The following is a 15,413-nucleotide window of genomic DNA, read 5'->3' on the forward strand; positions in this document are numbered from 1 at the left end:
TTTTTTATTTTGGCTCCACCTGTTTTTCCTCATTCATGTGATGTTTATGTATTGCAATTCTAAGATATCATGTCTGAGTCTAACAGTAGGACCAATAAAGTGATGTCTTTCAGTGATGTGATGTCTTTGATTGTGCTTAATTCAATCAATAACTTCATCAGTAGCTTATGTTTCACAACTCATTGTACTACACCTTCAACTAATCCAAATGTTTTGTATCTTGAGTTAACTTTTCAAATATAAAAGCTGTTCTTTATAAAAAATGGATCACTGCAAGGTCTTATGAACTCCTTTGGCTTCCAGCGTTGAAGGCATACTATGCAGGATTTGTTCAGTTGGTGTTTGCAAACACAGCATTCAAAGTTGGCTCCTCTTCCTCAGCAACACCAGAGCGACAGAGAGCGAGAGAGAGAGCAGCGATGGTTGAGCGAGCTAGAGAGTGAGCGGCGCTGGCGAGAACAAAGCCGTTAATCGGATAAATAAAATGTTATTTTCTGATTGTTTCACAGCGATTACATTCTAAAGCACACAAAAAACACACCCACACCTCCGCAAAACCCTGCAGGAAGGTGCCGCGTTGCTGGATTTTGTGTGAATGCAGCTTCATCCTGTCCGCTGTGATCTCTCTGCTCTGCGTGTGTGTAGCTCAGTCCTGCCCTCGGTCAAGCAGACACACACACCTGCTGCTCTTTATACATCCATGAGACAGAGAGCAGAGCAGAGCAGAGCAGAGGAGAGAGACGGAGACAGCCATGTAACCTGGTCGCTACGCTACAAGTCCAGACCTCACACCCTGCACACTGTTATTGGCTGGTGGCTACACACCCACTGCCCAAAGGCTGACACCCAGAAGCCTCCAGAACACAGCAAAATAATAAGAAAATATAGGCAGAGTCTCTGCAGATAAATACACAGCCACACACTTCTAGTGGGTCATAAATGATGATTGAGAGGGATTATTTTTGTACAAGTCTATATATTGTTTTTTAGGAAAATCCTGCATAGTAAGCCTTTTTCAAGAGTAATTTTTTTTTTTTTTATCATTTTTGCCTTTATTAATAGGAATCAAACCACAGATGTTGTAGTAATATAGTGTGCATCTTAACTTCTGCAGTTTTATTCACCAGCACAGCCCTTTTAAATGCTGTTGTCCACAAATCTTTCCCTCATTTCAAAATAAATGATTCAATTGAACCCTGAGCAAGTACTACTTTTTTGGGTAAGACAATCTGACCAGAAACTAGCTACCTCAGCATACATTAGTAATGCATTCCTATGGCAGTGGCACAGATGAAAGCATTTTTTTCTGATCACCAATGTGGTGATACTAGATCCATGACAACATACCCCAACTATATACACCTAGAATTACAGGACAATACATTCTTGAGTCGTCCTCTCCAACAGCATGATGTAACAAAGTGTGTGAACTGTATATATTTTGTGTCTCTGCTGTTATCCACAGGCACCATCTTCCACACAGACGACTGATACTGCACCAGTAACATGACAGGACTGGGCCCTGATCGCTATCTCGTCTTGACACCCTGAACTCACATATCCAACACATGCGCGTGCGCGCACACACACACACACACACACACACACACACACACACACACACACACACACACACACACACACACACACACACACACACACACACACACACACACACAGCCAAGTTACAGTAAATCTCCCACCTCAGCTGATAAAGGATTCTGGGATGAGTTATGGCGAAGTGATCCTGAGCTTTATGGCTTTTGGTATGTGAGGAGAGTGTTATTATAGGGGGGGGGGACATGTACAGACAGAATACGACCATGGACATACTGTACCCATAGCGATGACTTGAAAGATACTCTTAAGCTTAAAGCTTGTAGCTGGTTAGGTGGATGGTTATCTTAATCTGAAGTCAACAGAAACTAGATGTCTTTCTGTCAACAAATTCTGTTTACAAAGACAGTCTTCCTTAAATCCTCTTTCAAGACGTGCATGGACGTGTGCGTAATAGTTTTGTTTTGTTCAAATCAAACTCCTCAGCTGCTCAATAACCAAATGTGTAAGTGTGTTAACTAAACATGTCATGGCCTTGAACAGAGTGTATATACTGTAAGTGTCCTGCAGACTCACCGTCCTGCTCTCCTCCCTGCTGACGTTGGAGGGATTGAGGTCTTGGATGACCAGACACTGCTGCTCCATGTCAAAGCTCCACAGCCACTGACCGGGTTGCTTCCCGCGAGCACACTCTGACTGCAACACACATCTGCAGGGGGAAACATCAAGGCTGCACTGTTACATCATGTAAAGTGTATTTAATATGAGCTGAAGTCGGGCTCTCCATCTCTGTCTCTCTCACTCTACATAACGTTTACTATCAAATTAAACTATGAAAATGACTTTCAGGATATCCTGCTGGTCCATAAATCATACTGAGATTGTAAAACTGCACAGCAACTCCTTCCTGGACTGTTAACTTGTCTGCCTTCCACTCCAGCTGGACTAAAAACAACACAACTCTAATGTAAGGAATGTGTGAAACAGAAGTTCAACAAAAAAATAAAACAGGACTTAGAAAGGACAAGCAACAAGGAGAAAAGGAAATGTAACCAGGAGGAAAATGAACAGAGGAGTAAACAAGGAAAGAGAGGAGGGGAAAGATCCAGGTGAGAGGGAGGTGGGAGGCCAGGTGGTGAGGTAGAGGAGAGAGGAGAGGGGGGGAGGAGACACAGATGGGATGCAGGGGTAGATTTCTTTCATCACACTCAAACACAACCCCACCAGAGCAAACATGACTTGGCAAAAACACTTAAAAAACTAACACATGTGTCAGCAGCTTTCTCGCCCACTGACACTTCACAACATGTCAGCACTGAACATTTTTGTAAAATTTATAGTGGTTTGTACTTTAAAATTCTTATAAACAGAGCAGAACAGAACAAGAAGCAGTCAGTACTGGTTTTAATAAATCTCATCATGTAAAACTTAGTATGAGAATATGTTAAATGTAGCAAAACTTATAGACACTGCTATGTACAAACTTAGTTTTTTGACTTTACAACTCTACTTGTGCTACAGTACATTTTAGCATTTTCCATTATCCAGTAAGTGTCACTTGAGGCCACAGCGGCTGCTCTTCAGCAGAGGTTTAACAGGCTCGCTTTTAACATGAAGTGTTGCACTGTGGTGTTCAGTATACAGGCATAATGCACCTGTCACTTGAAGGGGAACGCCACAGACTTTACACATCAGCGTATGTTTCCAGGTGTTGGGGAGGACTACTGCATATGTATAAAAAGTGGTAGAAAGCCTTTTGTGTGTCTAGAGGGAGCTGTGTGAAATCTGATCAATTGTCAGTGTAAATTGGGGCTGAAGTTTGAAAACTGAAACAAATCTGAGGGTGTGGAGTTAGAAAGAAGTGAGGTTAGCAGCTCCAGGCTACATTAGCCGCTACTAGCATAACACACCCAAATGCCTGATTGAACTGTCTGCAGTCAAGGTGCATTGTGGGCAATAGGTGCCAGGTTTGGAAGAATGCATGGACAGTTTTTTTTAAAGTTGAGAATCTGACAATGTTACTCAGTTTCCCTCCTGGAGGATTAATAAAGTATTTTGTATCATATTGTATCGTAATGTTATGGGAGTGCCATGCTAACCTCTGCGAGGTACTCAGTTAACAGTAACAATGGAATTTAATAATATTTCACTATTATCAGTATTAGCAGCTTTATTCATGATAGTGTGTCACTCAGAAATGATACTTTTCATGTGTTTCAACTGAAGGAGATCTTAGCTGTACCAAGAGTCATGTCTTCAAATTGTTCATTTTGTCAAATGAACCTAAACATATTGAAATTACACTGAGATGACTGCTGTAACCAGCCAATGTTTCATATTTTGGTCTTGATAAATGATCATTTATCAATTATCAATCACACTCAATTATGAGAATTGTCACAGATTCATTTGTTGATCAACTACTTGATTCATGGACTAAGTAATCCCCCTGCTACAATAGATGAGTGCATTTCTAAGACTGGAGTTTCCTGCTGGTGTGTATCTCACCTTCCCTCCAGGACACACCAGCCACAGTAAGGGTCGTGGGCCAGCAGGCAGGAGTGGCAGTCTGGGTGTTGCTGGCATTCAGCCACTGGCCTCTTCTGCAGCTGGAATCAGACAACACAATAATGTTCAGTCGTGCAAACCATCCACACTAAGCTCCTAGAAATCTGATTAAAAAGAATAGATGGCCCACTTTTCCAAGTGGAACAATGCAAAATGAAAATATGGTCATTAGAATAATCCCAACTACAGACTGCCTCAGTGGAAGGCAGAGAATTGAGGACAGGAACAAGAGTGTCTAAAAAAATTCTCTTTTGCTTTATTCCTACAACACAGGAAGGCGGTGTTGAGGGAAAAAAGCATGAAAAGAAGCTGAAAGTGAGTACTTGCTGTCTGGTGTGTGTGTGTATGTGTGTATACCATGTTAGGGGTCATGATGAAGAGATGCTCTTCTTTCTGGTCCAGGATGAGGTCTGAGCTGATGGCTGTGTTCTGCTGTATGGTGATGATGGAGTACTCCTCCACCTCGCCATTTGGCCCCAGGAACACCTGCGGAAACCAACACACACACACACACACACACACAAAGACAAATGGTATAATTATGTATCAATTCAACAGACATCAACAGACTGCTGAAAATAAATACGCACTGTGCTACAACTGAAAATGTAAATGTTTTAAAAATGTCCTTCTGTTAAGCCTTCATTTTAATTCACAACGTAAAAAATAGACCATTCATTATTTTTCTTTCCTGCATATTACACAACACCATTATGGCATATTTTAAAAGGATTTACCCACACATGCTATAATAAGAATTTCATTTGACTAGTTATACAATTGACAGCTCTAGAAAAATCTAGTAAGAGAACCTTGTGTAGGGATTGTAGCTATTATGTCCAAAATCAAAAACTTTGATGCTTAAAGGTACCCTGTGGTGTTTTCCTGTAATAAATAAATAAATAAATAAATTCTGTTTACATTCAGTGTCACTCACCGAAGCACACTGTGTGCATCCTTGCGGTCTAAAAAACATGTTGAAAACATTTCCTTCCTCATAAAACACTTAAAACGATTGAAACCTGCATTGTTTACATCTGTGGGAGCACACTATAAAAACATTGCTCCATAGTGCTACTAGTGGTCAAAAAATCTCCACAAGGTACCTTTAACTTTTAAGCAAACAAGACTGAGATGTCCTGAAAATGCTACAGATGAACTCGTATTTGAAAAAAAAGGGAAGTAGTTCTAGGAAACTCTAACAAACAATGTGAATAACTGAAATGTTATCCTGTTACCTTATAGGATTATAACATGTTGCTGTATACTGCATGTGTACAACCAAACAGCTGTTAAAAGATGCTGTGTTTATGCACACAACCACAAAAAAAAAAACAACAACACAAGAATAAAGTGATAAAATAAAGAAATATATCCAGATTAGAAAATCTGCAGCACAGATGGTGAGACGAAGAGATGTCTGACAGCATCAAAAAAAAAAAATCCAAGCTGGATAGTCGGAGCTATTAAAATAAATAGCTAGACAACATTACGAGGCCTTGCTGTGCAGTCTGCTGGCTGGCTGTTAAAAGTCCAGAGCTGCTGTAGTGTGGCTTAATATAAGAGGGCAGCCTGACCGACTGCTCCACATCAGCCTTTGGATGTTATTTACAGGAGCATGAAAATCAGCTTCATTCCATCTAATATCATTAGTGAGATGTTTCACTGCAAGAGTAACAAAGACAGCAATCATGCTAATGGGAAAATCCAGCACAGGTCAGGAGGAGAAGTGTGGATTCTCTGATCTGCCCTGTGAATTCATACCAGTGTGAGTGTGTGTGTATAGTAGTAGTAGTAGTAGTAGTAGTAGTAGTAGTAGTAGTAGTAGTAGTAGTAGTAGTAGTAGTAGTAGTAGTAGACACTGGAAAATCTGATGAATATGATACAGTGATACAGGCCAGGATGTCTCCCTGATGCCGGGATAATCCGATCCTCCAGGTATGTGGAGGATTTGAGTTCAGCTATGCAATCCAACACTCTTTGATCCCACAGTTCCTCAAAGACTGACTGTTCCAGCTTGAACAACTGTCCATCCAGCCTTCACTTCATTAATGAGGCTACACAACACAAGGAGCAACAGAGTAAATGACATACCTCTCTTCAAAGAAGTAAAGCAAGAGGAGATGGGAGATCCACACCCAAAGCTTCTTCTTTCAGTGAACACAATCACACAAAAACATTGAATAAAATATAACAAACATGTGACAGGAGGAGTTGGAAATGTCAGAAAGTTCAACTGAACGGTGCTTAACAACCATTGCATGCTTTCTGCTGCACAAAACTGCTTTCTTCTAATGTTACGCACTGCGCTGACCTCAACAAAACAAACATTTAGAGATGGAATCTTAACTGGTCAGCAGCATGTCTTTAAGCAGCACATCTTTATAAGACTGGTGAGGTTTTAGGAATCACACTGGCTCCTGTGTCTTGATGCAAGTGTAATTTCATTTAGCTCTCTTGTTTTTCCCAGAAGCTACAATTAACCAATCACTGCACACCATGTTCATCTGCCAAGGGGCTGAGGTCATCATCACTAGGAAGTGGAGGGGGGGGGAACAATATGTCGCTATTTAAACATAACATTACATTCTCCTGTCTAAACCTATACACACACAACGAGGTCAATTAAACGTCAGGGAGCATGATATGAACCCAGTGATGCCAAAGTGACTAAAACATCATCACATACCTATCAGAGCCCACCAGGCTGGTATGTCAGCTGGTGTCAGTATCAGCATGTATGTCAGCATATAAATAACAAGAAACTGAAGTAAAGAAATGCCAAAAATATGTCACCATTTTATAGTTTGTCCACCAGAGAGTAGTGACAACTTTATTTTTCACCTGTAAAAACAAGCAGCTGGTACATTCCTGATGGTTTTTCATCTGTAAAATGTCCCACTCAGTATGTATCTTAGACACAGTAACAACAACAAAACATCTAAGGGATGTTAGGTGAAAAAAAAAAGGACAGTTGGCTGATTGTTATCCAAAGTTTGGATGGAAGATAAAGCTAAAGATAAAGAAGTAAGTTTACATCCCACTAAAGGAAATAACGGTTGCTGACCGGACAGAGAAAAACAGACAGGAAGCTCCATGATTTATTATGAGAACAAGACATCACAGCTAAACTCTGAGCGCAGAGCTGGTTTAATCAGCTGGGAAATGAACTGCTGAGTGTCTGAAGTGACTGAACAACAACAAGTATAGAGGCCAGTGTGTTACACGATGTAAAGCATCAACACAGTTCTGGAAATAAATGATTCTAATAGACGCCGTCCTGCCTCACAGCTAGAACTGCTCATCCATCGTCAGTAATTACACATAATGCAGGGAAATAAATGCTTTTAATTACTCTGTTTGTTCATGAATGAGTGGATGTTCTAGATGCCATTCATATATCTAAACATTCAAGTACTGTATGTCTCCATTAAAATCACATTTACAGCAGTTATATTCATTTCTATGATCAGCATGAATCCTCCAGAGTGAAAAATAAAGCTTGTTTAGATAATGCTTTTGCATTGTGGTGTTAAAGGCAATTACCGTCATTATGAATAAAATATAAAAGATAATTCACTTTACAATGAGAGAGAGAAAAGCAGCAAACATTTCTCACATTTGAGAGACTGGAACTAGAGTCGGTATTTTCACTTGTTGATCTATGAATCAATTGATGATTTCACCTCGAGTGGTGAGTAAATTGTTCATCTTAAGATAAACCTCTTTGAGGTTTTTGTGTGTGTGCTTTGTCACTTTCTTTCATTCATGAAAACTACTTGACGTGAACACAGATGCGTTTGAATATTGATCAGCGAAACATGTATATTTCAAAATAAGACTATGATCGAATTTGTTTGTCCCAATTGATCAATTTGCTAAAAAAAATACTTCTTATTGTTCAGTCGGTAATGATAACAGCCACTAGAGGGCATGGCTTAACTTTGAGTGAGTGAATGATTGAGTGACAGAATGAATGAATGAACAACTGTGCTCTGCTGATATCTTATCCTCAGAGAGGAACTGACAGGATTTATGGGCTTACTTGTATCTCAGAAACGTTGTTTTAAAAAAGTGTTCTTGTTTCTTGAGAAGTTTGTTTGGGAAGATCTTTCTCCACCAGGACACAATGAAGAATGAATGAAGCTGGTAGCATTTAAATCACATTTATACTGTATGTACAGTATATTAGCTAAATCATTAAGGCTGCTACCAACATGAATTGAAATGTTCATCGTTGGTAGCTGCAGTCAGGAGGACATAGACTGACAATGTGTCCATTAACGACACTGACATTGACACTGTCTGCTGTTTTGAGCAATAACTCCACATCGTTCTGAATGAGACTCTCTGTTAGAAAGTGCACGTGTCTACCAGTCAGAGATGACTGTGCACAAATAAATTATGGAGCTCCATTAGCTGGTCACAGTGATGTATGGCTCGAGGTTTAGCTGGCACTGTGTGACGTAACCTTGTAAAAATACGTTAATGGCTGCCATTGTGCTAATTCTGCTTGTGCAGGGGGCCTCAACCGCAAGCCATTGAGAAAAAAAAATGACACAAAGAGCCAACTGTGTGCAGGCGAGCTCACGATCTGTAAACTCCTGATATCAAGGGGCCTCCTTACAACTCAGTGCTCCAATGACCCTCTATCTGATACTGGTCCTTAGTCCAGTATTACATGTTATTAATAACCTAAATAGATATATGTAACACATAAACTATGTTTTGTGATTAACAAGACGAACAGCATGAAAAAAACTGCTTTCATACTTCCCAACACATAAACCACTGACATGTCCTACTAATCGCATATGCCTGTTATCCCCGTCCCTTTTCTCCCATTTTCTATCCACAACAGGCCATTCCTTGAGTCTTCTTGTGTCTGACCGAGCTTCACCCTGACCTCCATTTGAACCAGCAGAAACGCTTCCATACTTGACCCCACCGTGACTCAACTGGGATCCCTGCATTTAAGCACTACACCTTCTTAATCAAACTGACAGCCTGCTGAGCGTAACGTCATTTCAGAGGAGCTTCACATGATCCGGCTGTCCGGCCCAGCACTTCTTACTGTTTACTGTGGCTGAATGAGACCAACACTTCTGTTGAGTGGCACCCACCGACAGCAGGGAGGGACATCTCCTTTATACATAACAGACTGAGTCTCTGTTATACAAGACGTTATATTTTACTACTTCCTATCCTCTACCCTGGCACTGACAAAAGGATATATAACAGCAATTTAATTCAACACCACCACAAACTACAGACTCCGCGACAAAAAGATGAATCAACACTGTGTCAACAAAAATTGAATATGATAAGCTTCATAAAAATGTAGAGTATTTTGTGGGTCTTTGGTATTGGATTAAAATAACATCATCATAAGCTTATCTCTCCCACAATTTGCAATAACAATGTCGCAGGGTCACATTCCTCAAGAGTTGCAGCCACTCAAGCCTCAAGTCAAGCCTAATAATCAACCCTAGATCTAAACTTAATTATAACTCATTCAAAAGCCTTGTTCTTAGTCTTTCACACCCAACCTGAAAACCACCCTCCTGGCCTGACTGGTCCTGACTCTGAATTTTTATCTGAATTCTCAGAGTTTTAATCAAACTTCCTTAGTACAGATACAGTAATTATAGTAGGTGACTTTAATATTCATGTGGGCATTGATAATGATAGCCTTAGCACTGTGTTTATCTCATTATTTGACTCAACTGGCTTCTCTCAGAGTGTAAATAAACCCACTCACTGTCTTAAACACACCCTCAATCTTGTTCTGATATATGGCATCAAAATTGAACATTTAATAGTTTTTCCACAAAATTCTATTTTATCAGACCATTACTTAATAACTTTTGAATTCCTTTTACTGGACTACATGGCATTAGGCAAAGATTTCTATCTGATAGTGCTGAAGCTAAATTTAAGGAAGCGATTCTATCAGCATTTAATTCAATGCCATGTCTCAATACCACAGAGGACTCTTATGCTAATTTTAGTCCCTCCCAAGCTGATCATCTTGTTGATAGTGCCGCAGGGTCACTGCGAATGACACTCGACTCCATCGTCCCTTTAAAAAGGAAGATAATAAAACGGTTAGCTCCATGGTATAACTCTCAAACCCGCAAATTAAAGCAAACATCACGCAAACTTGAAAGGATTTGGTGTTCCAACAAACTAGAAGAATCTCGCTTAGTCTGACAAGAAACATAAAAGAAGGCCCTCTGTAATGCCAGAGCTGCCTATTACTAGACTGTCTTCTCCAATCGACCTTCCCTAACTAACTTCAACAGATTCTTCATCCAAACCAACAACCTGTCTCTTATACCCCATCATAACTAGGCTGCCTAAGGAAGCCTTACCCTTAGTGAGCACTTCTTTACTAGATATGATCAATCTGTCTTTAGTAACAGGCTATGTACCACAGTCCTTTAAAGTAGCTGTAATTAAACCTCTTCTTAAGAAGCCTACTCTTGATTCAGGTGTTTTAGCCAATTATAGATCTACTACTGACAAAAGCTAGGAAAATATATCATATTTCTCCTAATTTAGCTTCTCTGCACTGGCTTCCTGTAAAATCCAGAATAGGATTTAAAATCCTTCTCCTCACCTACAAAGCCCTTAATGGTCAGGCACCATCATATCTTAAAGAGCTCATAGTACCCTATTACCCCACTAGAACACTGCGCTCCCAGAATGCAGGCTTACTGGTGGTTCCTTGAGTCTCCGAAAGTAGAATGGGAGGCAGAGCCTTCAGCTATCAGGCTCCTCTCCTGTGGAACCATCTACCAGTTTGGGTCTGGGGTGCAAACACCCTCTCTATGTTTAAGAGTAGGCTTAAAACTTTCCTTTTTGATAAAGCTTATAGTTAGGGCCGACCTAGGCTCGCCTTGGACCAGCCCCTAGTTATGCTGCTATAGGCCTAGACTGCTAGGGGACTTCCCATGATGCACTGAGCTCCTCTCTCCTCCTCCTCTCCATCTGTACGCATTCATGTACCATTAGTGGCAGCTGTGGCTCAGGAGGTAGAGTGTGTTGTCCACTATTCGGAAGATCAGCGGTTCGATCCATCGGGGGTGTGTGTGTGTATGTGTGTGTGTGAATGATTAAAAATTCCTCCTGATGAGCAGGCACCTTGCATGGCAGCCCTGCCATCAGCATATGAATGTGTGTGTGAATGGGTGAATGTAGTATAATGTAGTGTAAAGCGTTTTGAGAGGGTGGAAGAAGTGTCCTTGGGCAAGATACTGAACCCCAAATTGCTCCCGGAGGCTGTGCTATCGGTGTGTGTGTGTGTGTGTGTGTGTGTGTGTGTGTGTGTGTGTGTGTGTGTGTGTGTGAATGATTAAAAATACCTCCTGATGAGCAGGCACTTTGTATGGCAGCCCTGCCATCAGCATATGAATGTGTGTGTGAATGCAGTATAATGTAGTGTAAAGCGCTTTGAATGGGTGGAAGACTAGAAAGACACTATATAAATGCAGTCCATTTACCATTAATGCATGTTACTAACTTAGCATCTTCCCCACAGTTTTGTGCTTTCTCGTCCAGCTGTGTACCGACTGCTGATCAGCTTGATGCACACTACTGCTATCATTATTAGTCATATTTCTATTATTGTTGTTATTGTTATTATTGTTGTTGTTGCTGTGCTTCTCTGTGTCCCTCTCTCTCCCCTCTCCTCCTCTGTCTTTCTCTCTCAACCCAACCACTCAAGGCAGATGGCCTCCCACCTAGAATCTGGTTCTGCTCAAGGTTTCTTCCCGTTAAAGGGGAGTTTTTCCTTGCTCACGGGGGAATGTTGGCTCTCTGTAAAGTCAAGAGTACAGTCTTGACCTGCTCTATGTGAAAAGTGCCCAGAGATAACATCTTTTGTGATTTGGCGCTATATAAATAAAATTGACTTGACTATTGGCAGCCATGTAGCTGAATAAACACCATATGGCCAAAATTATGTGGACACCCCTCTTCGTCTGAAGCTGTTTTTCCTGGTTTGGACTAGGCCCCTTAGGCACAATGAAGGGAGGTATTCATGCTACAGCATACAATTATATTTTAGATAATAGTGTGTTTGCAACTTTGTGCCAACCCTGTACAGAAATGGTTTCGCTAATTTGGTGTGAATGAGCTTGACTGGCTTGTACAGAGCCCTGACCTCAACTCCATCCAACACCTTCAGGATGAACTGGAACACAGACTGTGAGCCAGATCTTATCAACCAAAAATCAGTGTTGGACCTCACTAATGTGGAGTGGCAGCGAATCCCTGCAGCCAGGTTCCAACATCTGGTGATTAATGCCCATGGTTTTGGAATGATATGTTCAACTATAATACATGGATGTAATGTTTGCTTGTCCAGATACTTTGGCCTATGTAGAGTATTATGTGTAATATCAGTGAACAAACAGTCAAGTTGGATTCTAGAGCTTTCAAATGCCAAGACAGATGGAAGATGCATGTAACTAGGTGTATCTCAGTGTTTATTTTGCTCCTTAATGTGTTTTTTTTTGTCATTATTAAATATTTCATTAATCACCATATTAATTACCATATTAACCTGAATATACTATAAGACAACCCTGATTGTAAGACCACTTGTAAGACCTCCCCTTTTCCATCACTATTTCTGGAAAAAGATAAGGAACACTTTGAATAAAACACAGAGGGCAGACACCATTCAATATCTTTTAAACATGTAGGAACTTTTGAGAAGAAAAAGAAAAATATAACCAACAATTATATCAAACTACAGTCCTCTGGCCTTTCATGTTATATGCTATAATTTTAAAGAGATTATAGAATATAACATTAACACAGCATGCTTAGTCTTTTTGAGCTACTCATGGTGACATTTTGTGATTCCGGTAACTCTGAGCAGCTTGACAGATAATCTGATCCCTGGTCAGTTTCTGCAGTAAATTCCTTGCAGTTAAATCAAGTCCATACTAAAATCTGGTTTATCGTGAGCATTAATTCAAATGTGAGAAAGCAAAAATCAGTAGCAGCTGAGACTGGATTACCAACCAAGCAAAGTGGGTAACTAGCTACACTGACTTAATGACACCAGATTTTAAAACTTGTGCCATATATGCTTGTTTTCAAATCTTTTTAATATCAATGGCTGAGTGGTCTCAGAGCACCAGAGGCACTGGTTTTCCAGGGATACACTGATGTTATCAGCTGTGTATGTGCTCGTCATTTACTGGGTAAGTGAAGTTAGTATACTGGGACAATCAAAATCTTGCATATGCAAGTGCATTCCTTTAACAACAAGATGGAAACAACTCCAGATGCAGGAGGAAGGACTCTCTGCTCCTGAGATTATTTCTGGAGCGCTCAATTGAGCCTGCCTGCCTCCGCACACTGAGTGAGACTATTTTAAACCTCCACTAGTTGGCAAGAGAATAGAGAGCAGTCGGCGTTTTGAGGTGAATGGAAAAAAGTGTTGAACTGAATGTTTGCTGGATTGACTACCACGCCTGTGCAGGGACAGATATTACAGTTCAGTGAGAAAAACCCAGCACATGTTACCCAAATAGGGTCTGAACTCAAAGTAATGACACAAGTCGTTGAGTATGCCAGACTATTACATCAGATTTCCAGCAGTAACACAATGTCTGCATAATATCACAAGCAGCAAACACAAAGCCCACCTTGTTAGTGCTTTTCTGTGTGTGTGTGTATCTGTGTTACAAACCCACCAGAATGCAAACTGACAACCTGTCTGTGCATGCCCTAACATCTGTGACGGTGTGTTACCTTGTGCAGGTTGCCTTTGGAGTCTCCCAGGAAGGCGATGGTATGTCCTGCCCTCATGCTGACAGACACAGCGGTGAGACGGGCGGACGGGCTGTCCAATATCGTCTCTGCTTCCACGGCGACCCGGCTGGCCATGGGGCTGGGAGTGTGGTCAGAGCCACAGGGGTAGGCGTCCAGAGTGTTCTACCGATGGGGATAGAGGAGAGAGGAAAATCAGTGTATGGTGACTGCAACATGTCATGTTCAATTCACATGAAGATTAGGTACACATAATAAATAACACACATTATAATGCTCATGAAATGTAAACTATACTGCTTGTTTTGTGCAAAAATAAACTCTTCGCATGATTTATGATCATTTCTCAGCAAGTTATCAAAAATACAACAGCAGTGTTGCCATAGTGCTTAGTAAAATCCCAGCAGGATTTATCGTCGAGGGGTTGAGTTTTTGGGACAAACCATTGCAGGAATCCAGTGACTTGTACGCTCTGTGCGTTAAAGCTTACAGGAGGTTTGTTTTTGCTTCCACAGTTTGGCAGTGGAAAGTCTTTGCTCTGGCGGCAGGGTTGTTGTTTTTTGTTCCGGGCAATTTATTTTTCCAAGAGAACATTTGAAAGCAGGGTCACTGCTTCATCATTGGTAATCCGAACAATAGGAAATGGAGGCAATGAACCTGAGAGCTCTGCCTGTTGAAGGCTACTTGTCTTGATGGATTGCATGCAATTGGCTGGTTTGTTGTTATGAATGGACTCCTTATTTGGCCAGCGCTTAAGAAATAGAGAGGTTTTTTTTTTCATCACAAAGACACAACTCAACTGCAGTATGACCTAAATATATCCCTGATTTCACCACTGTACCAAACTTGAAACTTAGTTGTAATAACATAGCTAAACTGTGTCCAAACAACTATATATAGGCCTCACTGAGTATTGATTAAGTTAACCATGGGGAGTGAAGGACAGTTTAGACAGCCTGTTTTGTCCACATCATGGGAACCCAACCATTAGAGGAAAACAAGCAGGGATGACTGAATGCTAAGAATAGCCCCAAACTACATTAAGACTTCTGAAATAGTTATGAAGTTATGACGTCCAGTCTAGGAACATGGCCTGGAAGCTTAAAGGCTGGCATGTCGCTAACAGCCCTGGCTGATGTGAGCCTGTGATTACACTGTAATGACACATGCTGACGAGCGCAGTACAAACTGCAATCATCTGGACATTTAGCCATAAATACTGAGGCCAGTAATAACCATGAAGGGGGGGGGGGTAACAAGAAAAGATTGCTAAAGTTGCATTTTGACCACTAATGTTTGGTAGGAGTCCTGCATCTTGATCATCAATAACAAAGTGTGTCCTTGACAGCTTAGACTTCACTTGAGACTCCATCCTTGTCTGCTGCTACAGATGGACTGTCCTGGCAAATGGTAAACGGTACATGGACTGCATTTATATAGCGCCTTTCTAGTCTTCTGACATAGTGCTCCATACTTCATGCCAACATCCACCCATTCAC

General features: G+C 40.9%; 1 protein-coding gene across 4 annotated transcripts in view; it reads right to left on the reverse strand.

The window, feature by feature from the left end:
• The window catches only part of plxnb1b (plexin b1b), a 116,388-nt gene that overhangs the window by 22,697 nt on the left and 78,278 nt on the right, over positions 1 to 15,413 (reverse strand). For all 4 annotated transcript variants that reach the window (XM_044349136.1, XM_044349137.1, XM_044349134.1 and 1 more), the window contains 4 exons: positions 13,897 to 14,079; positions 4,483 to 4,611; positions 4,066 to 4,166; positions 2,134 to 2,266 (listed from right to left, as the gene is read on the reverse strand). In XM_044349136.1, the coding sequence (XP_044205071.1) occupies positions 2,134 to 2,266; positions 4,066 to 4,166; positions 4,483 to 4,611; positions 13,897 to 14,079 (546 nt within the window). The remainder of the gene's footprint in view (positions 1 to 2,133; positions 2,267 to 4,065; positions 4,167 to 4,482; positions 4,612 to 13,896; positions 14,080 to 15,413) is intronic.

The sequence above is a fragment of the Thunnus albacares genome, chromosome 4, assembly GCF_914725855.1.
Source record: "Thunnus albacares chromosome 4, fThuAlb1.1, whole genome shotgun sequence".
NCBI lineage: Eukaryota > Metazoa > Chordata > Actinopteri > Scombriformes > Scombridae > Thunnus > Thunnus albacares.